Genomic DNA, 27,793 nt, shown 5'->3' with positions numbered 1-27,793 from the left:
CATACTTACATAAAAATACGGTATTTTTCTTACCTGTAAAAGTATACAATAAGCTCTAAGATCATCCTTTGTTCGTGGCCTATGAACGAATGAAATTATAAACAGAACCATATGGATCCATAATTTACAGGCATTAAGAGTCATGAAATCATGGATGATTTTATTTTGCTTTGCTGATATGTATAGAATACCATATTAAAGAATCTTTACTGCTCTCAAAAACTGAAAAGGTCATTTACAGCTTCTGACAATTCTCTAAAGGTAGCAGACCTTTTATTATCTGTCTTTTTAAAACATGACAGAAGGCAAAAAAAAGGTCAGAATTGAAGAGTCAGAGGTGTTCCAAAGAGGGAATTCCACATTATTGTCTATCTCAAGTGACACCATAGGAGTTTATTTGCTCCTCTTTCATATTTCCTGCAAGAATTCTCCATACACTTCTACCACTGCAGCCTCTGTACCTCTTCATTCTTATCAAGGCTTTTACACAACCACAAATACACACAGCAACAGCACAAAAAGCAGTGTAAGCTGGAGAAAGGAACAGCCAAGACCAGGTCACATGAGTTACAACATGTCTCTTGCTATACCTTTTTATAAATTACACTATGCATTCGCACTTCTCTTACTTCATGCCAAGATGACGTCATCACCAAAAACCTTTCTGCTCTTGGGCTATCCCCTTCTGCATCTTGTACTACTCTTTCTGTGGTGCTGCCTCACACAAACAGTATTGTGAAGCAAACTGTGGATCAGGGAATTGTCCTAGTTGCTTTTGGGGGGTGGACCATGAGAATAACTTTTAACCTAGTTAAATTCTTAAATTCATCTCACAATTAGGAAGTCCAAAAAAACACCCTGGCAACAAGCAGCTGAGAATTGGTGACAGAATGCATGGATGGGTATGGATCTGTCTCTCAGAGGTTCAAGGCCAGCTTACAGAGTTCAAGATGTATTTCAGAAGATTTGCCAAAAAGAATTAAGTTCTTATGTATCAAATAAGTTGCATCACATTTTCTTTCTTTGTCTAAAACAATAAAAGTAAAACATATAGCAGATTTAAGTGCTGGCACAGCACTGATGCAAACATTTATTATAATTACCCTGTCCATTCTTGCAGTAAACCATTAATTATTCCTTTTAGGACTGACTTCTGAACATCTTGAGGCTATGAAGAAAGGAGAGAAAAAATAATATCTGAAGTAATTACACAAATTCAATACAAGGTATTGTACAAACAAGCAAGTTTGCTTTGCTGGCATTTCAAGACAGCTAAGAAATCTTTTGTGTTATGATGCTGAGCTCCTAAATATCTTTCTCACAGATGTACTAGGTGAGTGTGGGGTTGTACCAATGGTGCCTTTCAACACTTATACCCTGTAAATATAATTTCTAAACTACTCCTGTCCTTTCTATACTAGGCACAGGACCTACATTTTACTATTCCCATCCTCACATTTTCTTTATTTCTCACCATGCAATATCTCTAAGATATGCAGTCTTTAAGAACTACCACAATATAAACTATGCTTTACTAGAAGGAAAAATTTCCTCCTCTTTTACTAGAGCAGCTGTCAGGATTCTATGACAATTCTCATGGGATCATCTGAAGTATGTTTTGAGAGTTTCCTCAGAAATCATGCCTATCTGGGAAAAATTCTTGGTATAAATGGTATAAAACATGAATTCTTTTTCTCTACTTACAGTATTTAATAAGGCATCATAGACAACATTCACAAATTTTGCATCGATTCCAGAGTCCTCAATGGTATTAAATGGAGAATTGGTATCTTTCTGTAAGTCAGATAATACATGAAATATTTTGAATATTCTATAGCTATCTTTGAAAATGTAAGTTTAACAGCAAGCTTAGGAAAACATGTTCAGATATAAGTATTTCCTTTATCAAAATGCAAGAATATGTTTCCTTAATTAGTATGCTAAAGACAGAGCAAAACAATAGTAATCCTGGACATATTCATGTTGTTATTCTATTTTCAAAATGTGAGACTGTTTCAAATAATGAATTACATTGAACTTGCATCTTTGTTGTTGCTCCATTATCAGACAAAGGCAAGAAAATTTTAAGCATTCAATATTTATTAATTAACTAAAGGTCACAGGTTATTTTGTCCAGGCTCAGGTCCTACCATCCATATTAAATATCATAAGCACATTTATATGTGCTTATGATATTTAATATGCAGGAAATAATAACTTAGCAGGAATTCAGAAACAAAACTATAACAATTCCCTAGGAAAACCAAGTATGCTATCATAACACATGAACAGCTATGATAGAGCCCATACCACACTTTTTTTCAGGGATAGGGGATTTCTGTTTCCAGATTTGCCTGGGCCTCTGCATTAGCATGGACGTTTTAAAACCATAATTTGTGTAAAAAGTACCTACACAGTCACAGTGTCACAAACTATATACTGGGATTTTAAAGCTTCACAAACTTGAAATAAAATTGCTTAACTGGAATCAATAAATCAATGCAATAACAGATTTTCTACAAAAAGCAGGTAAGATCATGACAAATAGATCTGAGTGGCCTTGAATATCCATCTGAAAGCCTTTAACATATATTTTTGGAAACATTTTGAAAATACAAAGCACTGTAATTACTAAATAGTATTAGGAATTATTTTCTACCTTAAATGCAGCATTTATCTCCAAGAAAGAATCAAAAGTTGTAGAATAAAAATTATGTACAGCTTTCCAATCTCCCGATGCCTTCGATTTTTCCATATCATCCCTAGAGAAAATATATTCAAATACTGGTAATGGTTTGATCTTGCCAGCCACTTAGACTTTAAAAAGCACTGTAACTTTAAGCTTTTCTCACTAAGCACACTTAGAAGACAGACAAGTATAATATCTGTATCTTTCTAACCTCTTCCTTGTCATTTAAAGATCATGGTATTATAAGAGAACAAAAGCATAGTTTGTGTTTGATACACCTGAGCAACATCTTTTATTCAAAATGTTAATTCACAATGTCACAGTTCAGCGTGTTAGGACAAATAATTAGCAGAACAGAATTAAGCTGCAGCTACACTGACATGGTAAAGTTTCTCAGAGTAAGTATGAGGGCTCCTAAACTACTCATTCACTACAAGGTCTTCAAAATTTTCTTTTCAAATAGAACTTATCTTAGGCACAGGTGGTCAGTCTTAGGTGGTTAATCTTAGACAAGGTGGTCACTTGGTGACAGTCAATGTGGCTTCACTAAGGGCAAATTGTGCCTGACAAATCTGGTGGTCTTCTACAGTAGGGTTACAGTGCTGGTGGATGATGGAAGGATGGTATCATCTACCTGGACTTGGGCAAGGCCTTCCTCTGGAAGCTGCTTCCTCTCGCTTTGCTGCAGGCTGTGCAAGAAATCCTCAGCATGGGGAAAACCAAACCCAGCTCAGCACAGGGAGCAGCTGCCAGATCCAACTGAGGACCTAGCCCTGCCTGGAGGATGGCAACCATGGGAGAGGGGAAATGGAGAGCTGGTGGGGGCTCACAGCTGGGGATTCAAATGGACAGGACAAGGGCTAATGGCTTTAACCTGCAAGAAGGTTGATTTAGATCACATGTAAGGATACAAACACTGCCACAGGTGTTTGTGAAGTAATAGAGGCAATAGTCAATAGATAAAAAAAATCTGAATACGGAAAAAAATTCAGCTCTTTGGATCACTTGAATACCAGAAAAGGATCACCTCTTTGCAAATTTTCCTTTATATCTCCTTTTCTTTCCCACTAAATACACACCAAATAATCAGAAAGCGTTCCTTTTCCTCCCCAGAAGCACAAAATTTCAAACATGGAAGAGAGAAATAATTGCCAGTATAACCAAAACACCTAAGACTACATGGGATTTGCCAGCCTACAATAAGCCATACATATTCTTTTCCAAAACTAAATGTTCACTGCATTTCTAATTCTGAAGTATATGTTTTGTCATTTTCTGTGTGGTACAACATTTCAACCTAGAAAAAATATTTTGATAGTTTTCACAGTAACAGAGTTATCAATCCCACCACCATAACCAGACTAACTCCTTGTCAGTCTTACTGAAACCGTTTCCTCATTTGAGATTAACAAAATCAAAGGTATGAATTAGGTCAAAATGAAAACAATTCCAAAGAAAGAAAGAAAGCACATTTCTAGGAACACCAGTATAACTTACTGAAAATCCTTCACAGTTTTGGTTCGAATTGGAAGGGAAGGTTCAGGAGGAATTGGTGCTTTTGGTTCCTGGGGTAACGCATCCATCGACACGCGCTGCTTTTGCCGTACATCGAGGCAAAGAGGTGGCAGGTCCCTCCCTTGAAAGAAGGGTAAAGAAGAGTAAATACAATGCACCTAACACAAATAAATCGGTACCAGAAAAAAAGGAAACTCCAAGTGTTTGATTCTAATTCTTTAGAAAGGTATTTTTCTTACCATATGCACATGCAGACATGATGGAAAAGTTGGCTAACTAATAGAAATACCAGTGTTCCTCTTTATTGTATTTCCAATACAGATTGTAAATTTTTAATATACAAACTGCAACACTGGTGCTCCTTACAACTAAGAAAAATCTCACGCACGACCATACCAAAGTCCAGCTATCATATAAGGACAAGACTTCAGTCCATTTTTCTACACTGTGATACAGAATTTTAGCTAGAGAGGACTGTGAAACATTTACAGCTTCCATAAAGAATCTCTCAAAAAAACTAAATGGGAAATACAATTTTTTTTTGTCTTACAGAGAATTAGTGGTGAAACAGAAGCATCTTTTAACACTTCTTTTTGATACATTTGGCTACCTATTCTAGTACAATTGGCAGTGCTTTGCCAAGGTCTTTCTATTCTATTCTACTCCTTCCTTTTTATTTGATCTAAGAATATTTGATCAGATTAGCATGGCAAGACTTGGCAACAGCTGCAATGAGAGGAGAGATGAGGCTGCCTCTGCGTCTGTCAGCTCCAAAACACACCCACCACAGGGCAAAGCTGAGCTCAGCAGTGACACTGGTAGCACCCCTGTGACAATATATTTAGGAAAGCATAAAAACTGCACAGCTCCAGAGAAAGAGAAGAGATTAACAAAAAAAAAAAAAAAGGACGAAACTACAGACACCCACATGAGTGGAAAAGAAAGAGAAGGAGGAGGTGAGCCAGGTCTGGAGCGGAGATTTCCCTTGCAGCTAGTGGAGAGCCCATGCCTGATCAGGCTGCTGGCAGAATTGGAGAGAAGAAAACAAGGGAATGTGTGGTAAGCAGGAAAGGGGAAGGTGTCTTGAGTTTTGTTTCTGTTTAATTGGCAATAAATTAATATCCTCAAGTCTGTTCTGCCTATGACGATAATTGGAAAGTGTACTCCCAGTCTTTATCTCAATACTTGAGCTTTTTCATCTTATTTTCTCCCATGTCCTGTTGAAGAGGGGAAGCCACAGAGCAGCTTGGTGGGTGTCTGGCAGTCAGCCAAGGTAAGCCCACCCAAAGCATGAAAAAATATTTCCACTACATTTCCAACACTCATTTTGACAGTGTCTTCACAAACATCCTCAAACACTCTTACAGTCTGATTTATGCTGCTCATTTTTTAAAGCATTTACATGAATTGTGACATATGTTTGGGATAAAAGACACTACATAAAAGTGTCCTCAAAAGTCATACATATTTAATGAAAATCTTCTATGAATTGTATAAGACCCCCTCTAAGCCTTTTTGAAGATCTGGGTTTTTTAATTAACTAAACCTCAAAGTAGTATCACTACACTGCTGCCTACTCCATTTATCACAGCAGGGAAACAAATGCTAAAAAAGTCCCATGAATCCAAAAGCAGATTTTTTTCTGTCATGCTCATGACAGAGTCATTGTCTGTGTGACTTAACTCAGCCACCATTCATGTGATAACAGATCAGAGCTGCCCTCAATCTCCTGAGGACGGCATCAATTACTGATATGGAACCTTGTCCATTCTCACAGATGGAACTGTAACTATTTCAAGGTAAGAGCAGCAATTGAAAAAAACAAAGCAGACATACAGATAATAAATTAATCCAAGCCAAGGTGTCAAACAACCCAACCATGCAAATGTTCTGCTATTGAACACCATTCTCTGAAAGCAGGATGGACTGATTTTAAAGAATCTAAGAATTTGTCTTATTTTTATACTCTGAGAATAACAAGCTTTTGATTTAACTCTCATTCTGTCTTCTCAATTTTAAAATGGATTAAACATTGAGTTATAACCAGCTGAACACACTGAAATGAGGAAAATACTCTTTCTACATCTGTAGAAGAGACATCTGCTGGCAGACACTGCTTCTCAATTCAGTAAATTGAGGCTGCAGGTGCTAGGCTGGTAACTTGCACCCTGTCAGCAATGCAATTTTCTTTGAAATATATGCAGTTTAATTTACATATACTAAAATTGATTTTTAATAGTATCTTTAACACATATGGCCAACTTCAGTATGTTTTGTCATCATTCAAGTTGATTTGTATATAGATTTATTTGCTCTTCTGCCAGCAAAGAATACTAATTAAGATCCACCACTTGAGTTTCATTGAGCAGAAATGGGAAACTTTATGTATTGAGTTTATAAACAGCAATAACACAATATTACAAGACAAGAAGAAATAGTAATTTCTGGCTTCTTGCCTAGTTATATCAAGTAAAAAGATTCAGCAGTGTGTGACTGCTTAAGGAATGATCAAAAACTTTGGTGCAGAAAATCTCCTAGATACAAAGCAGAAAATTTTTCAATATAACTAATAGGACTAATAAAAGATGATTTTAATAAGAATCTAATGCTGCAAGTTATAAACCACCTTTTTCTGCACAACTTTGAAACTGACAATACTTGTCAAGAGTTTTGTTTCTAAGTCACACTACGGAGATCTCTCAGTGCAGTCTCTTTCTTGCCTCAAATTCACTGAGTGCTATAAAGACTTAGTGAACCACAGCACAATAAGCCTGAGGGGGACTTGCTTACAGACAAGATCAATACAAACCTGACAAATGCTTGTACAGTCTTTTATGAAAAGTCCCAAATGACTGAATTCCTAGCCCAAAGCCTAATAAAAATTCCAGGTCCATCCACATCATCTCATCTAGGCTTCATTATTCTAGCCTACCATACTTAATACAGAGCTACACTTTCTATCTTTTCATCAAGTATTGGTACCTCACCATAGCACAACAACCTTCCTTCTCACTTATAAAGCTATTCAGAACTTAGTAATTGTTTCCTGTGCATTTTACTTTTTGCCATCACTGGCCTTCATCTTCACTGAAAAACACCATCTCTCAGCAACTGCCTCCCTTATAAAAGTCTTATGCTTGCCTCTTTCCCACCATCCTTCAGATGGCAATAAAATAATTACCTCCAAAGTTCTGACAATTTCTAGAGACACTGCCTGATTGCAGCTAGACAAAGAACATCTGCAGACAGACTGCCGAATCAGTACCTTTCTTTAAAATTTCAGATAGTTATTCCATCCTCCAGATCTATTTGTTTTTTCTTATCCAACTTGTCTCTATGACACAGGCTCTACTGAGGATGGGCTATCACATATCCCACTGGCTGTACAATGTACAACACAGCATAATTTAATGAAATCTAGATTTTCTGGCACTACCACAATACAAATACTGGCAGAAAATTGAGCACCTTCTAAACTTGGTAACTAAGTAACAGGTCTTTTTTTGCCTTACCATTTTTGCTGCTGGGTATAACAAGTTGCGTAGGTGAATTTCTGTTTCCGATGTCTTCTTTCTTTTGGTTGATAGTTGTGATGAAATTGCTGAAAGTGGAAAACTGATTTTTGGCTCCTTCCTCCAACCCCTGTAATTAAGATGACAGTATGGTCTAAAGGGCTAATACATTACTGCTGGAGTAATCTTCCTAGTGAGGTTACTACAAATAATTCTTAAATTCCTTTCAAATCAGACTGGTAATAACTGAATAAAACATAAATAACGATTCTGCAAGTTTCTTTCAAATTGATTCAGGAGAGGTACCATAAAATTCCTTTCAATTACATTAAAAAGCTCAAGTATTAATTTGCAGGATATGAAGATATCCTTGGATTTCTATGAGGAAAGCACGATACAATTAGGATGCTGTCAATAATATTCTAACTTTCTTCATCTTGATGTCTACTTTTATACTTCTCACTATATCCAACTCAGTTTAAACAGAAGAAAGTGTTCAATATTCCTTTTTCCAAATAGCCTTAATATATTCAAGTAGTTTAGACAAACTTCCCAAGTCTTGAAATGTGGGGCCAAAAATTCTAACCTCTAAATAAAGATCAATACTGACCACCTGGGTAAAACTCCCTAATGATTCAAAATAGTCAGGATCTGCTGCCACTGAAGAAAGGCTGACCAACAAAATTTGGCTAACAAAGTGGTAGAAGACTCCCTGCTTGAGCACCCGTACATGCTGTCACCAAGGAGCCAGCACAAGTCTCTGCTAGGAAGCGTTGAGCACTAATGTCTTTTAACAGCAAACAGAAGTGAAATCACACATTGGACTTTCAAAGGATTGTGCCAATTAGTCTGTTGGCTAATCAGCACTGGGTCCGATTAGATATAGTTATTTACTACCGAATTTGCAAAGCATAGGTGGGGTTAAGAGGCTTGTCCAAGATGACAGAAATCTCATGGTGAGTATTTTAATTTTCACCTCAATTCCAAGTCATCAATTGATATCAGGAGAAGGTAGATCAACTCAAAAAAACATACACACACTTCCTGCACATCACGATTCTCAACCTCACTGATATCTGGCATCTGTGCTCTCAGCTAGAAAAATGTTTCCACACAAACCAAAACTTTAATTCTGCAAATGAGAATATACATTTTCATGTAATATCCTATCAAAAATTTTGAACCAGTACATTTCCCTTTTCCCTTAACAGAAATACATTTAGACTAAGACAGGCAGTCAGAGTTCTAAGAAAAGCATTTCACTTCCACCACAACATCCTGAAAAAACACCAGAAGGGTAATAATACAGCCCATAAAACTACCACAACGCAGTGTACACAGGCTGGCCAGAAATTTTAAATAACTGTGGCACATACAGCTATTTTTCCATGGCTCATAACTCACTAAATTGTAAATCTGAGCAATCATCAAGACTTCTGACTTTAAAAATATCAAATTTCAATATCAAAATATCATATTTGGTATTTTTACCAAATTTCAATTTCTAGTTCCAATTCCTTGTATGCAACAAACATTCCAAAATAAAATGTAACTACCAGTGCCATTTCCAGATTAACACTTCTTTTTAGTCTATGACCTTTGAAATATCATTAAGATGACTCTTAAAAATCATCTGGTACATAACTGGAGTAAAACAGACCCTGGACAAACATTAGTGACTGAAAAAGAACTTTTAAACAATTCCAGATCTGAGGTTAATCTGTCAAAAAATGTGTGCTCCAGGCAGAAAATGTGTGTGCTCTGTCAAAAAATGTGTGCTCCAGGCAGAAAAGCTCTGAAGCACAGACTAGTCTAATTACAATTAATAAGGAATAGATAGCAGAGATAGTAAAAAAAAAAAAAAAGGAGTTAAATAAATTGTGACAGACTTTTTGACTGATTTAGCTTTCTAGGTTTTACTCCAGCCTTGTCACTGAAATACTACACGTGAACAATTTCTTAAGAACTTTCTCCTTACTGCCACCTCCTTCAGCAGTGACCATAAAGAACAAAATCTGCATCCCCTCTTTAACTCCATCATCCTGTTTCAAGTACAGTTCCAACATTTGACAAACATACGGACAAAGGCTTTATTGGGAGATCCTGGAGGGAAATTTCATACTCATTAAACAGAAACTCTGACAACCCCTGAGGGAGTAATCTAGGGCAAGGGCACAGCACCATGTCATACTTTGTAGGAGGTCACTGAGCTTTTAGATCCTAAGACTCTACAAGCACACTGCTACCAGAAAACTGAACATCCACCATTCCCCTCCCACCCACCAAAAGGAATGAATATGCTGAGAGGGAGTAAGAGGCCCAAAGTAATCTTCATCATACTAATAACCCACAACTCTGCTGGCTTCTTAGGGGAAGTTTTCCAAAGCACTAAGCCCTCTATAAGACTGGAGAGTTACTAGCATTATACTTTATAAAACTGTATTTTTCATTATTGAAGTTAAATGAAATGGTGAAAACAAGTCAAAATGTTTCAGAGCACATACAGACTGGTTTCTCAGAAGAGACAAAAGATCATCTAGAAGAGCTTCTGCAAAGTCCTATGTTAGCCCTAACATTGCTTACTCAAGACCCTTAAGAATATGGCAAGCAAAGGCTAGCGAGGACAAAAAGATTTAAAGATTTTGTTCCCTGTACAAGAAGACATGGAGGACACTCAGATTTCCCAAAGGCATCTGACAGTGCAACAGGCTGCACTAGAAGCAGGATTTTCCCTTCCATTCATAGCATGAAAGGTCTAACTTTGGACTGTTTTTCTTTTACAGAAGTCTCTAAATGTTCCTATTTATTAGGGAGCAAATTACTTAGCTTTCCACAAGTTTCCTTCCAGAATGTGAATGCTGACACCCAAACTACCACCTCTTTGGTGACAGTCTATGACATCTCTCCACAAAACTCTCTCTACCCACACTGTAATACGTTACTGAGCCCCATGACAGACTCTTGGTAAATTCAAACCCTGCCCTGCACCTGACACACAACCACACCCAGCCAGGTGTTTGCAGCAGGTCCACTTAGACAGCTTCTGCCTGTGGGCAACACTTCAGAGGTACACGATGGATGTCCAGCTACAAAGAAGTTCTCCTGATTCTTTAAGGTAGCTGGAATCCTACATGGCCATCCAGAGGCACACATTTTTCTTTAGCTGAGCTAAGCCTGACACATTTTAGGCCAGCGCTTCTATCTTTATCCTAAGGGACTGGCTTTTACCATTCAAAGTCTAAGATACTCAAAGGTAGAGAAAACTCCTGGGCACTCGTCCAGTACAGACTTCTCCCACCAAACCGGTATTTGAATCACAAGAATAAACCTATTCTTGCACATTCTGACAGATTTACAAAGCTGAAAGTCTTTCAGAAGATTGGAACGTTTAGGCAAAACTCAAAATTGGCAGAATTGCTCCAAGGAGTTTGCATACAATTACTTAGTTTAACATCACAATTATTTCCTGACAGTCATAAATATTATATGTGTAATCTTTTAAATTCAAATTAAGAATTTAAATAAATGATAATTTCTAATAAGTTCAATGCCTATCAGAACTGCTGAACTAAAATCTCCTAAGTGTATTACTACAGGATTAGTAACATTTTTGTTCTGTTTTTGGACTGAAGCAACTTACCACGAGTTCTAATGTTAAACTATGCAAGATATCCACCTCAGGACAATTTTATGTTCTGTAATATTGTATGGTCAGCAGAAAGAAAAGCACAACTCTGGTATAATTAAAAACCTGAAAAAAGGTTTCTGAAAGGAAGTTATTCTGGCAAATATCCCTCCCCCATTTTTTTCTCTGCATTAATTCATTCATCATTTAATTAGAATGTTCTGTGATCTTTGCATCAACACAAAAAAAGGGGAAAGATTTTTAAAGAAAAAGTTAAAAATACAGAAGTATTTCCCGGATACCTCTCTCGCCATTAAGTGTATTAGAGCTGAAACCCTCCACCCCCGAGAGCCCTTAATGAACATTCACAATGCTGCAAACCCTCAGTCATGACTAACCCGACAGAGCAGACCGTTGTAAAATGTTAACTATAAGTGGATGGAGAATTTATAGCTTCATTATGTCATTGCTTACAGATGCACTTGTTATTTTTAAGAAACTTGAATGAAAGCCTCTCAACGGAAAGGAACATGAAAGAAAATGAAGACGATGATTCTCCCCTTCCCTTTCTCCTCCCAAATAAAGCGGCAAACACAGCAAACGAGCACGGAGTGGCACAGGCGGGCCCGCGGGCGGCTGCCCGGGCGCCGACGGGACTTACCCCGGCAGCCGCGGTGGACGCCGACGGGATGGGCGGCAATTTCTCTCCCTCCTTTTCCTTTTCTTTTTCCTTTTCCTTCTCCCCTTCTCCCTCTTCTTCCTCCTCCTCGCCACCCTCCTCGGCTGACGGGGCCGCGGCGCTGCCCTGGCTCAGCTCCGCTCCCGGCGGATGCCCCTCGCCGGGGCCGGGGGGCAGCTCGGCGGCAGCCGGCGGGCTCTGCAGCGACATGGTCCCGCTCCGGGAAGCCTCCCAGCGCCGTCGGCACCCGCGACCCCGCGCCCTCCTCTTCTCCTCTCTCCGAGGAGCGCCCGCGGGCACCCTCAGCTCCGCCGCTCCGCTCGGCCGCCGCGGCACTGCAGCAGCCGCGCTGCTCCCGGGCGCCCAGACACCCCCGCGCGCCCTCGGCCGCCGCGCCACCTACAGACCGCGGGCGGCAGGAGGGGCCGCCGCCGCCGCCATGCTGCTCATGGGCGGCTGGTGGAAACGCGCCTGGCGGCCGGGGCGCGGCGCGGGGGAGCGGAGGACACGGCGGCGGAAACTCCGCGGCGCAGGAACCGGCGCGGGGCTGCGGCTGGCCCCGGCGCAGCCGCCCTGGCAAGGGGTGCCTGGCCGGGTGTGGGGCACTGATGGGACCCGGGAGTGCCGACCAGGAAACAGACGAGTAATAAGCAAATATAAACATAAATATATAAAATAGATATACATATACAGCTGGGTGAAGGGCCCTCGGGGCGGATACCGGTAGGCGCGGCCGCGCCTCCATCACGCCGGGTGCTGCTCTGCCGGCACAGGCCGTGCTGGCAGTGGCCCCTCTCACACCATCCTGAGGCCTGCCGGCAGTGGCACCTCTCACACCATCCTGGGGCCGTGCCGGCAGTGGCACCTCTCACACCATCCTGAGGCAGTGCCGGCAGTGGCACCTCTCACACCATCCTGAGGCCGTGCCGGCAGTGGCACCTCTCACACCATCCTGGGGCAGTGCCAGCAGTGGCACCTCTCACACCATCCTGAGGCCGTGCCGGCAGTGGCCCCTCTCACACCATCCTGGGGCAGTGCCGGCAGTGGCACCTCTCACACCATCCTGGGGCAGTGCCAGCAGTGGCACCTCTCACACCGCGCTGAGGCCGTGCCGGCAGTGGCACCTCTCACGCCATCCCGAGGCCGTGCTGGCAGTGGCACCTCTCACGCCATCCCGAGGCCGTGCCGGCAGTGGCACCTCTTACATGGCTCTATCGCCCCACGGCCACACATTCCTGCCGCTCGGTTCACGCTCCAACGAGAAAATACAGAAATTGTCTAATCACTAAAGTTGAAAAAGCCCTTCGAGATGATCAGGTCCAACCTTCGACTAAATAACACCATGCCCACTATACCATATGCTGGAGTGGAAGCCTTATTGCGAAGGACTGCACCACACCATGAGGAATGAATGTGTAGGCAATGTGTGGTCCTGTCTCTGACGGCAAAGCCAGAGCGGTGCCAGGGCTGTGCAGTGCTGGGTCCCAGCCCTCTGTTGGGGCAGGTCTCGGGCAGCCAGAGGTGGTACCGCTGTCAGAGCCTCAGGGCAGCTCCCTGGCTGTAATGGAGCATTGCTGTGAGTGTGTGAAGAAATACCATCTTCAGAAGAGGTGCTATGTTGCAAGACAACATCTAGACCAGATGTCACACATACTGGCATGGCACTGACCTGCCACTTGGCTTGGTATGTGAAGCTGCAGGAGCCCTGCTGTGTGAGAGGGGGACAATGTTGTACTCCAACCTACATCCAATTTAAGCTCCTCAAACCACTAGCTGCCAGACGAAACAAGTTTCCTTCAGACTGCTCTAATTTTGTGTCTGAAGAAGAGTTTTTCTCCCAGCTTCAGGAACAAAGTGTGAATAGCATTACAGACCACGTGAAACAAATCTTCAAGATTGTTTTTCAGGTGGAGGAAAACCACGTGATGGTTTTCCTGAGCATTGGCACTACACAAATAGCTCCTGCAGGAGCTGTGGGAAATATTTCTGTAAGAGTCATAAAAGCAATGGCACAATAGGTACTGCAGTGTTAATCTAATACATTGCAAAAGGCTTTTCCTTTCTGAAGGAACTGGCAGACCTGGAGGTTTTTTAGGTTTCATTAAGAAATGGCTTTTTCTCCTTACCAAGTTAAATATGAGATCTGGTTTTCCAAGAATTTCACTCTCCTTGCTGTGTTTACTTCACAGTGGCTTTCAGTAGTTTGCATGAATAAGCGGCCTGTTGCACTTAGAACAAAGCCCCCCAAACACTCACTCATCTTTTTCCTTTCCATGCCAAGAAACAACATAATGATAGTAATTTCAACAGCTTCAGTACAAGCAGCTTTACACCCAGTGGCAGTCCCCAGCTAGAAATAATTGGCACAACTGTTTTGTGGAGCTGTGCCAGCTTAAAACATGGAAGGATTTGCTCCACTGAGCCCACAAAGAGAGACGAAATAAAGAAAAAATATATGTAGAAAGGCAAGTGTAGAAACAAATTCATAATTTTTTCACTTCCATTGAGCTATAAAGGCCTGATTTTTGGCAGTGTCAAAAACACTGAAATACTTTTCTACCAAGATTATCTCACCAAAAAGCTAATGCAACACCAAAGACATCAACTTCTATTGTCCATGCTCTCCTGTGCTATTTGAAGCTGAAGTGCTCTGTTGAAGTAAAGTAATTCAGGTGAATATTTTGACTCATGACAATTATGAAAATAGGCACAAAAATTTCTTCCTATTTTTGTAAGAGAGCAAAATGACCATATACTGAACTAGCAAACACATTTTCTTACTTGTAACTAATGTAGCATACATCTAGTGCCCAGGGTTTGAAGCTAAAAGTATTTCAATATCATTCACAGATCCACAAGGGAGTCAAAGATATAACCACAGCTGGGAAAGACATATTTAAATAGGCTTTCAGTTTTCTAGCATGGATGGATGCTAGCTGGGAGCAGCAGTGTTTCATGTAATGAGGTGATGCATGTAGACCCTGCAGTAATTTGTTGGCAAAGTGATGAACTGGGGCAGTGGGCAATGAAACAGTAAGAAAACAGGATAAAGACATTCTAGCAGTAAGATTTGTGGGATATACCACATACACAATTTTCAAAACTAAACAGAAGTATGCAACTGCCATTCTACAGACTTCATGAATTTGTTGGCCAGATGGCCTGGGAGCCTTGACAAAGGGCCAAACACACTCAATGCCTGCATTTCAAAGGACACTTCCCTTGATTTTTTACATCTCTTGTAAGCTGCTTAAAAATTTTAAATCACATGGTGCCAGCTACTTCGCTGAATTTTTTGGTGAAAGGGGCCAAGGTAAAGTTCAGCTGAAAACTGTTGCTCATGCCCAAGTACACGCTGGCTGTGTCTACAGTTCTTTCTGTTCCTGGAGGAGTTTGCAGTCTCGCTCGACCCCATGCTGGCACACCCTGCTGCTGGCTCAGATAAACATATGCACACTGCAGTATCACCCCTGAATAACTGTGGGGGGACACAGGCAGCATGTGACCCTGAACAGATTTTCTTGTGCTTATGGAAGAACAGTCCTGCCTTAGCAGGATGTTGACCTTTTAAACTGGAATAAGACCTTCTTGACACCTTATTTTAAAATACTTCACAAATATATCTCTTCTATCCAATGAGTTTGTGTTGTCAGGAAGGGGGAAAAGTCACTGGTACATCTCTGTGCAATGACGTGGCCAGGCACAGACTGCCACTAGGAATGACAGATGGAACCAGACCAAATGCTAACATTTGTTCACAAATGATTACTAAATGCTTACAAGTAATAGATACACTCACAGAGACTGGCATTTGGGAATGAGACACAAATATAAAAAATAAAAAGGGCTAAATTCCCTAAATTGCCTAGTATCGTCATGACAAATACTGATTGGATCTCACTTTTTTCTCTGTAGTCAGAAGTCAAATTCAGCTATAGCCAAAATCACCCCTGGTTTAATTCAGGAACATCAGGGTTTAGGTTTGGGCTGTTACGAGATTTTCCTTAATCCTCAAATGGCTTACTAGTGTTTGCCATCAAATGGTGTCAGACATCTCTGTGCAAACTGGTATTTCAGGAATCGAAATGACACGTGTCCTTCAGAAAAGGTAGGCTGAATCTTCCCATTCGGTTGCTGATATATTCCCATCACATACCTGTACTGTGTCTCTCTTCTGGAGTAGTACTGCTTCCTTCTCTTTGCACCCTTTAAAGTTCCCATACACTTCCCAGTACAAAATATTTGGGCTATTTAAAAGATGTGTCCTTTATGAGATGGACCCTGAGTGGGCAGAAGGGGAAGCACGGGATGGCTGAAACATCAAAAGAGGAAGCAAAGGCTGGAGACAGCCCATTTCCTCTCTATGGGAGTAGGAGAGAAAGAAATGTCTGGGAGTTTTCCAACACAACAGGTTTTCAGCAAAACATTCTGTTTCAACAGAAAGATCTGATTCATTGAAATGGAAATGTTTTACAAAGAAGCATCTTTCTCAGTGACCCATTAGCAGAACTCAGGCACGATGCCACTGAAATCCACCTGTTACTCTGCCGACTACAGTTAGAGAGCTCACCACACTTGCCATGTGAATCACAAAAATTAGAGACACTGTAGCTTCTGGACCCCCTGGCCTCCTAACTCCCAAGCTGTGGTACCTTCCTGTGCCACCTGCCCACATCATCCTTTAGGGGAGCTGGAAGTGCACGTCTGCTCACAAGTCATAACTGTTCTGAGACTGCACAACCTCAGAGCTTAAGGGATGACCCCAGTCTTGTCCAGCCTCCCCTTTTTGCGGCCACCAATTTCTCTTGAAGTTGGACTAAGGCATAAACTTGAAGAATTTTGCCCAAAAGAGTCCAAATGATTTTGAATACATTTGCCATTGCTAAAAGCTAGTCCATTTATATTTGTTATTCTTGCTGCAAATTTGAAAATATGTCAGCCTTGAGCTTGGCTTACTGTTATAGTCCCTGTATCACATGCCTTCATTTGCAAGAGAGAAAAGCTCCTTTTATTCCAGAAGCACATAAGCAAGGTGCACTCAAACCCTCCTAAGCAAAGTCCATGTTATTTCCCTTATGACTAACATTAGATGAAGAATCTATTGCTCTCACTTACCCTTTGGTTATCCTCTAGTACTTAAAAAGTCTCATTTAAAAAATAAAATTATAAACATTTATTAAAAAATGGTGCAAAGAACTTGGATAATCATCTGAAGCACTTACATGCAAGTTGGGTTGTCTTGGCAGACAATTATATCTCTTTGGCAAATGGTAAACGAGTGACTGAAGGTACATAACCAGCTGGGATGCATCCAGCTTGGGCATTCCTAGTACAGAGAAGGAAGAGGTAATCAGAAGTTCTGTCTTACTGGCATCGTTACATTTTCACTTTGAGTTCCTTGTCATCACTGACTGGTGAAGTATAACAGCTGTTCCAGCCAAATGAAAAAGGCTTATGGACTCTGGTGCCTAAGCTATATATTATCTTCTAGGTAAGTGATTAACTCACTTTTTTCTGCCTGAATAAGGTGAATATTATATTACATCTGCCATGGAACAGGGCCTTTGGGTTGAAAGAAATCATGAGCCTCTCTTTTAGAAATGTAATGGCTTTTTCAGAGGGAGTTTATCTGTGGTAATGCAGTTTAAGCAAACATTGGAAGAAAGATGGCAAGAGAAAAACTCACCAAGTGAAGAGCATTCACTTAGTGACCTCTCAGTTTTACTAAGGTGTTCATTTATTCTCTCCAGAAAGCTGGTGTTGGTTATTCAATCTGAATTTCAGTTAATTTCACTTGTACAGAATGTGGCAGTAGCATGGTCTTCCCCAAGGTACAGCAAGGGACAGCTGTTAAGGCTGTTAAGGCTGGGAGATAGCCTACTACTTTTGTCATGTCAGATCTGGAATTTATTTTAAAATGAGATAGAGGCAGATGCTAGGCACAAAATTTTATCCAATTTCTATTCAAACTGGAAATAAGAAACCAATATGCCATGCTAAAGAAGGTTCAAATGAGGTGGCAGTAATAATGCTTAATTATTAAAGCTTCTGTACTTTTGTCATGTGACCTCTAAATTGTAAACTGTTAGAATTAACATTTGTTTAGCACTGCTTTGTAAATCTCCTCTTACTTCGTGGTTAACAAACGAATTTGATTTCCTTAAAAAGACAGCGTTCTTGAACTGACGTGACAGCGAGAGGTATGATTTCAATATGCTGATCCTCTTCGCCTGGGAGGAGCTGGGGGAGCGGAGGGTGCCGGCAGAGGCGGCGGTAGCCGGGGCTGCAGCTCCCTCCAGCGCCGGCTCGCCGGCTTTTCCAGGGGAGAGAGCATCGCACTCGCGGCTCCTGGCGTTTGGAAATTACCTATTAGCTCGCAGACATGTCTGACAGGAGGGAAGTACCTACATTTCGAGCTTTAAAGGTAATAAATATGGTATAAGATTATGTATACAGTGATTTGCCTAAGTATCCTTGAAATTGTTAGGGCAAATGGCAGAGACAGTATTAAGCCCATTTGTTGGTTTGGGCAGGATTGAGAGCTGCATGCTTGCAGACTGTCAAGACTTTCACATTTTTAATGCAACCTGTGGTGTTTCCTTTGTAATGTCTAAATGGGATGGGTACAGTGCCTGCTTCTTCCAATATCTTGGTTAGCTAACTCTAATTGCCTTTCCTATTAATGGCTAAGTTCTACAAATAGGAGGGATGTCTGAATTTGTGGAGGTCTCGAGTCTCCCAAGGAAGAAAGGCCTCTGGCACATATACAATAATGGTAGCTAGAATCAGAGGGCTGGGGAAGATGCTGCCCTACCACTGAATGGAGCAGTCCTTGCTGATAATCTGCAATCTTCCTGCCACACTTCTCAGGCTGGTCTGTAAAATAAATCACCTCTGCTTTTCATCTGTGGCTACAACCCTAGGGGAATCCAAAGCAGAGGCTGAGCCTCTGCAAGTGTTAGTGGTGCTGTTCCTGCAGCACAGCAAGCCCTGAGGACAGCTGTACCCAAATCTGGCTCCTCATCTGCAGCAGGAGTCTGGTTTGGATCCAGCTGCAGAATTGTAGCACAGGCACTGATGTGCCCCAGCTCAGGACCAGGCCAAGCAGAGCCTGTTGGGTGCTGTGCCAGCCTGGCTTTCCTAGGCTCAGCCTTCCCTCTTCCAGGGCTCCTTCACTTTCCCATCTTCTCTGTTCAGGGCAAGTTGCTTGAGAAAGCCAGGTTTTTTTCTAAAAGTGTAAGAGGGCTCTCTCCCCTGTCTCCTGTAAACACCATCAGTTTCAAACCCAACTCTTTCACCTTCCCAAGACTTTCTTAACTTTCCCCCACTGCTATTAGTTGCAAATATCCTTTTAGGCACTGCTATAGACCCAGTGGCTGTTTTCCAGCAATTTGCCTGAAGCAGAGAGTAGACAAGGAACACCCTGCAGTGCTATGCCACAGCCACAGACCAAAATCACAGAAGGCAGAGAAAAATTCCCAACAAGATCCTTCACTGTGCTGTAGTGTCACTACAGGCCCATCACACACACAGTCTGAAATGTTCATACCTCTGACGAGCACACCTGAGGTTTCATAGCAGGTTTGGGGAGAAGCAGCAGCTTTAGGACATTTCTTCAGGCAGTGTGGACTCAGACACCAGAAGCTCCCTGTGTGCCCGCAAGAGGCAGCAAGTGACACAACTCATGATTTTCCAGAAGCACCAGAAGTGCTTACGGGTGGGTGCCAAGGGCATCCCTGTGCTGTGCAATGTGGATGCCACTCAAACACGCTGCACCACTGGCACATGGCTACAGGCAGCACTCAGTGCAGTGTATTCACCAAGGGCCTTTAAAAAACCCCCCCACAAATGTAAGTAAATAAGATCAAGATGTGTTTTATGGATACTGTCTAGCTTATTTTACATAAATACTTGTACTCACTCAAACCTGGTTCCTTCTTAAACAGCATCTATTCTAGTAAAACCTCCTTGTCTGCCAAAAAGCACAAAAAACTGTCCACGGTTTGTGTGGGATAAAAGGAATGATGCAAACACAACTAATGTAATGGTGACTAGACTTACCTAATGAACAAATAATGCTGTTTTTCTTCTCTCACCTTCAGGGGAAATGTGCACCAAGTGGTTCATAATCCATCCTCTGTCCTTGCCCCACACCATATTCCTGTATTAAGAAAACTCAACCACAGTGCTTGACTGTAGGGGCAGAAACATAAAAGCAAAGAATTGGTCTAGATAATGGCATTCATATATTTGGCTCTCTCCTGAATTATTTTTCAAGAAGTGTTTTCCCTTTAAAATTTTCCTGCACTTATTCTCCTTAAAACATATATATTTTGATATTTCTTGCAAAAGCCTTCACCTTCAGTGGAGTTCCTGAGCACACACAGTAAGGCAGTAGAGAAATCCTGGAGTTACAAAACACTATTAGAATATAAGTAAAAGGTAATAAACAGCTGAACCAGTTCTCTGTATAAATTATAATACTTATTGAAAATATACTGGAGCAGGAGAAGGACTCCTCTCTCTGAGAAGCAGCAGAAACCATGTCTGATGAACTGACCATAACTCCCTGACTCTCCTGCTTCACTGCTGGGAAGGAAGGAGGGGTGGGGGAGGGTGTTTTGAAGGTCTTATTTTATTTCTCATTATCCTGCTGTGATTCTGTTAGTAATAAATTCAATTAATATCTCTAATTTGCATCTGTTTTGCCCATGACGGCATTTGATGAGTGATTCTGTCCTTATCCTCAACCCATGAACTTTTTCTTATATTTTCTCTCCCCTGTCCAGCTGTGGAGAGGAGTGATAGAGGCTTTGGTGGGTGTCTGGCATTCAGCCAGGTTCAACCCAATTCACAGTTTCCCACATTTTCAGCTGATATTGCAGAATTAACTGTTATTGAGTATAAAGGTGCCTGATTTGCTGGAGAGCATTGCAGGAGTACAGGCTCCTTCCCAAGACAGAGATACCAAATTATAATGTCATTTGTATTTATCCAAGTAGTTCTATTTATAATAACCTTTCAGGTGACCTAGTTGTACACTAAAGCATGTCTAAAGAAGATTAGTTTCTATCTTTCAGAGTATGAAGTAGTGTACTATATAAATACTGCAGCTTAGCTACTGTCTGTTTTGAATGTCAGTTAGGATCAGGTAGTGTTTATGTGCTCTCGAGATTTAGCAGTTTTTATTCAGGATTTCTCAAATTTGCATCAAGCTGAAACTTGGCATGTAAGCTGTCAGCACAGATGCTAGTTTTATTCCAAAAATAGGGTAAGTTGAAGCTTTTAAAGGTGTCAAGTGGCTTATTTATGCAGTGGTTGCAGATCCTTTAGTTTTCTGTCTCTTTCAACTATACAGAAGCTTACTCTGTAACCTTCCTCCATCATTACTGCATTCTCTCTGTAATTCTCTAGCATTACAGTCCTGAGCAGTGAGGAATAAGAAAGTAAATGATCACACTAGAGTGATAATCCAAGGATGGTGTGCCCTGGAAGCAGGTGTAAATAATGGTAATTTTTGGTGAAACAGAGCTACCTTCACGAAGTCACCATAAACAAAAGTAACTGAGAAAACATCTGGAATGCTCCCAAAATGCTGACATACTGCTTGATAGCACACTGAAAGGACAGGAAAAATCCCCAGCACTGTGAAGGCTTCCTAACACTTCTCTTTAGACAAGGAAGGACCTTCTTTCAGGGATCACTGAAACCTCCTCCTCCAGGAATCATTGCAGGGTACAGCTCTATCTCCACCATGGTATTTATTGCATATGTGTATAAAGTCTAAGGCACAATGACTCAGAAAACTTGTAGTAGTATGGATCACTTATGTTCAGTGATCTACAGCACAGTTTGAGCGTAACAAACTGCCCCTCATAGAATAAATCAACCCAAATATAAATAACCACAAGTGGACCCCTTTGCTCATTTTGTGCAGCCAAAGAAATGCTCTCTGCCATAACCTAGCTCTGGTAGATTAGCAAACAAAACTAGGAGATGGTAAAAGACACGAGCTTCCTTGCAGAGTGTCCTGCCAATAGCTGCAGGAGAGGGCAGGTCAATGTAAACATGACATACACCCTGTCCTCTTTCCTTTCTAAGGACCCTGAAAGACAGGAGGGGGAAGGTAAAGCCAGGGAGGGGCTGCCTACTTAGAGATCTGTCTTCAGCTCAAATTTCCATCTGTAACAAGTGGAGGCAATATCCAATTATTTGCAATAATGTTGATATGTAAATAAGTGATATGTGGTTTTTGTTAATTTTGTCAGTTTTAAGAATACTTACAGTTTGCAAGGACTGTGGTCAGGTTTCAACTGAACTTAGTCATTTAACACAACCTTCAAATTCATAGCTGTAATTTTTTTTCCAATGAGAAATTACTTTGTAAAAGCACTTGTGCCAGTACAAGTCAGTGTGCATGACTTCTTTATTCTACTTTTCTTGGGGAGGCATCCCCCATCTGTTTAAGAAACAAAGAGAAGTTGTCACAATGGTAGCAGAAAAATAGTTTTAAGTTAAGACCCTTTCTTTCTACTGAACCAAACTAGATCCAAATACGAATAAAGACCAGGAACAAGAGTATAAGCTTGAAGTATTTGCTCATGCTTAATAGATATTCAATACTCAATAATTTTATATTCTCTGAAGAATGCTAGAATTTCAACAATCACTGGCTATACCTCTTTTTGGAGGTCTTCAGCAGTAATTCCTCTTCTAAAATCTACTTCATAAAATATTCAGCTGTATCAAAATAGTAGACAAGACCATATCAAGCTCTATTTAGTGGCCAAGATTTGCACACCTACAATACTCATGACATGCAAACATTTTAGTATTTCCTGCCACAATGAAGCAATGTGAAAAACCTGAGGTAATTTATTTGGGCTTTAGACCGCTGTGGATACGAACTAATTTCTGGTCAGGATTTGAAATCATACCTGCAGGAACTTACTCTTAAACAGATGCTCCAGAACTCTATAAGGAGGGTCACATATCTCATGTCATCGTTTGATGGGTGTCTGGTCAGAAGTCTCTTCCCTTCCTGCTACAGCTGTCCCTGTGAAATAGCAAACATGTTTTCTGGTCATAGTGTGCTCTGTGAATAATTTCTCTAAAAGGTTATTTACAGAAAAGTCAGAGTCCATTTTCTTAACTCTAAAAACATGGAGGTTGAACCAAATCTTGTTTGTTTAAAATCCTGTAACTCTCAGTGTGGTACAATTCTGAATTTGTAAAATAATTTCAAGATGTTAAAATAATTTTGCAGATAAATAAAAATCCCCAAACCTACAAGGGATTTTTCTTTATCAATCCTTTGGTTTTGAAAAAATATATATAAAAATTTAGATATTGTATTTTTCCCTAATGAGAGAGCCCAGAAATATACAGGCAGAAGAATGCATGGAACACACCTTGTCTAGATGCTTTTTGTGTCTCTTAAGCCTCCATGAACATCAGGTCTCATTGCAACGTTTCCCCTCAGGAAATATCATGGTTTATTCCAGAGATTTTTTTCCCCAAGAGTTTCATCTGTACCTGTCTTCAAGCAAGACAGGTACAAGGTGGGTATTTTTGGTAGGTTGCTCATGCTGTTGATAGTCAGAAGTGTCTGTAGTTTTATGAATGTTTTCAGTTCTGGTGTGTTCAGTTCTGTTTTTGTAAGAAAGAATCCTCTTCCCTCTCCCACCCTACAGCTACATGCTGTCATCCTCCCTTCCACTGTGCTGGAACATTTTGTGTGGTCATGTGGAGCTCTGGTTGTGCTTAAGCCAGGGAAAAAACTCAGAAATGTTGGTGCATCCTCCTTGAAAAGATGGTGAGGGCCAGGAGCAGGGGCTGGGCTCAGCAGTGACTCAGTGCAGCACCTGAAGGCCAGGCACCAGCTCCAAGGCTGGAACTCACCACACTGATGTAGGTGCAGGAAAGGGTGACTAAATCAACCCCTGGGAGAGACTCAAACAGAGCACCTCTGGATTCAGAGCCCAAGTTCACTTCTGGTGCTTGTCTGCCTACACATACACAGAAGGGGAATGTGAACAAAGGTTATATTTTACAAGAACCGCCCAAAAAATATTTTTTGCTTGTGGTGTGATTTGACACATGACATGCCACAGCAACCTTCCAGGGCACAGAATGTGATCCCACTATGTATCTGATATAATTAAGGATGTATGACTTAAGTACCAGCTGTAGCCTGAAGTGATACCATTGGACTGAGATACAACATTGTGGTTTTGCTTTCCATCTAGGGAATTGCAATATGTGCTAAAAATACTGTTTGGCACATGGAAATGCAGACTGTTATCTCGTGCAGAGTGGGACATGGAATGTCTATCCCCATAGAAGTCACCACAGAAGAGGGAAAACGGACATTTTAAGGAAGCCTTCTTGTGTTGCCAGCAAGATAAGCTGAGGCTGGATTGGTATTCTTTATCCCTCTCTCCACTCTGTCCCTTGCAGAATGAGGAATGATCTGTTTAGAAGTGAGTCATAGCTAAATAAAACCAGCATAGGTAATCATTTGCACCATATTAGGCATCAATTTTCCATCACACATTGTATCTATGTAGCTACTGAAGACGTTGTTTTCTTCCCTGTGTTTTTTCATGGGAAGATGCATTTATTTTTAAGCTGTATTTAAAGTCACTCATCTCTAGGGAAACATGGAGGGGATACTTGACAGGATAGGACCTCATCCTCTCTCCAAAGCCACTTTGTGCCCAGGCTCTACTATCCCAACTCTGGGTGGCACACCATGACTGTGGTTTAAGAGAGCATCCAGGAAAGAAGGCTTGTTCTGACAATCTTTTTAGAAAAAGTATCCAAAATCCTGTCTGAAGTTATGGTTACAGACAGCAGCATCTGCTGAATTATTTAAATTGATACCTTCAGGTTCTATAGAATCAGAAACGTGGGGAGCAGATAAATTTATTTATCTATTTACTTGTGAAGGACAATAAGATAATAAACAAAACATTCTAGATAAATAACAAATTAACAAAAGTGATTGAATTTCAGCCTTAGAGAGCTGTAGAGATAAGTCCTGCCCATTTTACCCGTATGAGTAGTTTCATTAACAACAATCTGCTTCTTAGTAAATTGCCAGTAATAATAAAAACAAATAACTTGTTCTTTTGTTTCTCTGCTGCTAGGCATTTTAATAATTCCAGATGTACTCATTAAAACTGGTGCTTTTATACTCAAATGTTGTAAAACACTCTTGCATTACTGTTAAACCACTCCATCTCCCTTTTCTGTCTGAGCTTCCATATAGCCACAGAAGAGGCAAAGGAAAATAAAAACCTCCAGAACAGGTGCAAGAGCAGGATGATGCAACTGTCTGCTCACTCTGCCCACAGGAGCAATGTGGCACCTCAGGGCTGTGAGCATGGATCCAGAAAGTGGCACTGAGTGAATTCCAAAATGTTGACAACATCTGATATGTGCAAGAGGGCCACTGAGTGCACAGAACTGCGTGTCCAGCGGAACATAACACCATGCAAACACCACTGGGGTTAGATTTGCACACAGCAATCATTTATTCGCTATAAAAACAGATGTGCTCTATAATTGCATCTAAAAGGTGCACTACCAACATTAACTATCCAAAACCTGTATGAAGAGAAAGGTTTCATCACCTTTATAATTTATTTGAAAAAGTTGTTCTCCATTTTCTTATGCTATAAGTACCAATTTTAATAAAGTACTGAGTGACATCTATGTTACAGGTTTTAAAATATTTTTTACTTTGTCACCTTTTAATCTTTATAATGACTGTATACTATGAGGAAAAAGGGGTGACACAGCACTAAGACTGTTTTAAAAGCATTGTTTGTTCTTTTATATTATTCAGGAAGTACTTAAGGCTGTTCAGGAGAATCATGATATTTAACATGCACATGTACAATACGTAGTCTGCAAAAATAAGTTGGCAGACTTTTGCATGGAGCTGTTTCTTACATCTCTTTCCTAAGCAATTGCACATTTAGGAATCTGTTGGCAGTTTTTTATTCTGCCCATGAGAAGTGACACTGCAAGAGGCTCACTTTGTGTCCATTTTTTTCAGGAGCATTACTGAGAGGACAACTGGCTCAGTACTGCCACAACTTTGGAGGGAGAGATCTCACTCAACTGCCCCTGTGAATGAGGAAAACAGAGGTAAAACAATACGAATTTGGATTTTTGGCCACACTTCCAGGAGCTACACTTCAGAAGCTAGTGGAGTTCTGTACAGGCATTATTCATCCTTGTTTCTGAAGCCCCTGAATCTGTCATGCTCAGTGTTGTTCAGAACTGGAATAGCAAGACAGGCCCAAAGACAGCTGGCAATCTGTGTGTGATACAGCTGATCAATGAGTGCTAATAGATGGAAATAAGGAAATAACTCTGTTATGGCTGCTCAGCCTTTTGAAGAATTGGTATACAGAGGAGGTGAGAGAGGGTAAAAACTCACTGTTTTCTAGGGAAAAAAATTGTTTCCAAATTGAAGGACTGCTCGTTGTCTTTTTCTTGTCTATTTGAAGATTCATCTTAACACTGATGGGTATCTAGTGAGTTTGAAGTATTTCCTCTTAAACTTTTAGTGGTTTTGATGTATGATTGTGGAACCCTGTTGAATGGCTACAAAGTTGTGATCTCTGGGTTAAGGAGGGTTCTCTTAACTTTAGGGATCTGTCCTATGGTCGAAACTGGTCCCACCAGAGTTCAGTATTTCAGTGATGCTCTGCAGACAGAAATCCAGCACCTCTGGCTCTTGTGTAGATTTATCAAGAAAATAAAACTGAGACCAGGATGCTGTCAGTGTCCACAGGTCATGGCAAACACATTTCAAGTGGAAAAAAAATCACTTGACTCTTTGTACTGCACCAAGGATAACACAGTCCCAACCCAAACAAGTAAGGATTATTAATGGTAACAGACAGCTGGAAACACAGGTCAAGGACAGAAGATGTCCCTGCCTCAGTAGTTTTCCATTTGCTCATGATGCAAAGTGACCACCTGACAGCTCTCCTGGCTAGTTGTAGTCTCATGGGCAAAGCACTAACTGCGATGTGCTCGGGGTTCATGTGAGCTCAGCTCACGTGGTAAGTCAGACTCCAGACTCCCAGTCTGTGGGTGGAACTCCTCTGATGGCATTTCCTTTAAAGCTGTAGCACTATGCCCTTTATTCTCTGCTGCATAAGCTTGGGCCCATTTAATCAAAGGTATCATGATTAAAACTGGTTGGCAGAGGAGTGTCTGCCTAAAGGTGATGGAAAAGAAGAGAGAACTGAGTGATAGCAAGTGAAGCCAAACTATAAGTGGTATGAACCTTGTTTTCCTTTTCAAAGTAGAACTAAATGTATGTGATTTAATTAAAAATGAAAAAAAAATATATAAAATGTTTCATTTTAATAAGAAGAAACACCATTTAATCAAAGGTATCATGATTAAAACTGGTTGGCAGAGGAGTGTCTGCCTAAAGGTGATGGAAAAGAAGAGAGAACTGAGTGATAGCAAGTGAAGCCAAACTATAAGTGGTATGAACCTTGTTTTCCTTTTCAAAGTAGAACTAAATGTATGTGATTTAATTAAAAATGAAAAAAAAAAATATATAAAACGTTTCATTTTAATAAGAAGAAATGCTGAAAATTTTTTTGCTACCAAGGAAATGTGGATGACATTGGCTGGCAACACAGTAGTACAATGGGAATTTTTTCACGTTGCCACAGTATATGTTTTCATTTTTCTATTGAGATCTCACTACTGTAATGCCAGCCAACTGAGAAGAACTT

The 27,793-nt window shown here is 40.8% G+C and overlaps 1 protein-coding gene and 1 long non-coding RNA gene across 6 annotated transcripts in view; one reads left to right on the top strand and one right to left on the bottom strand.

Annotated features, from left to right (window-relative positions):
- HECTD2 (HECT domain E3 ubiquitin protein ligase 2) overlaps positions 1-12,390 on the bottom strand; it is a 32,609-nt gene extending 20,219 nt beyond the window's left edge. For 2 of the 4 annotated variants that reach the window (XR_005627443.1, XM_039709143.1), the window contains exons 1-7: positions 12,003-12,390; positions 7,717-7,846; positions 4,187-4,325; positions 2,660-2,762; positions 1,705-1,794; positions 1,104-1,168; positions 34-79 (exon numbers count right to left, since the gene is read on the bottom strand). Coding sequence is in view for 3 of the 4 variants with exons in the window: in XM_039709143.1 (XP_039565077.1) it covers positions 34-79; positions 1,104-1,168; positions 1,705-1,794; positions 2,660-2,762; positions 4,187-4,325; positions 7,717-7,846; positions 12,003-12,230 (801 nt within the window). In the remaining variant the exon portion in view is untranslated. The remainder of the gene's footprint in view (positions 1-33; positions 80-1,103; positions 1,169-1,704; positions 1,795-2,659; positions 2,763-4,186; positions 4,326-7,716; positions 7,847-12,002) is intronic. The other 2 variants (XM_039709144.1, XM_039709145.1) reach the window with 2 other exon arrangements.
- Positions 12,391-17,335: 4,945 nt separating this feature from the next.
- LOC120502198 overlaps positions 17,336-27,793 on the top strand; it is a 36,034-nt gene continuing 25,576 nt past the window's right edge. Inside the window, exons 1-3 of one of the 2 annotated variants that reach the window (XR_005627478.1) lie at positions 17,336-17,511; positions 18,189-18,444; positions 26,086-26,177. This is a non-coding gene — a long non-coding RNA (uncharacterized LOC120502198). Of the gene's footprint in view, positions 17,512-18,188; positions 18,445-25,597; positions 25,648-26,085; positions 26,178-27,793 lie in introns of those variants that run through there. The other variant, XR_005627479.1, reaches the window with a different exon arrangement.

Source organism: Passer montanus, unplaced genomic scaffold (genome assembly GCF_014805655.1).
Source record: "Passer montanus isolate IOZ18808 unplaced genomic scaffold, ASM1480565v1 scaffold21, whole genome shotgun sequence".
NCBI lineage: Eukaryota > Metazoa > Chordata > Aves > Passeriformes > Passeridae > Passer > Passer montanus.
The sequence above is the reverse complement of the archived record's forward strand: the minus strand, read 5'-3'. Positions and strand labels throughout refer to the sequence as shown.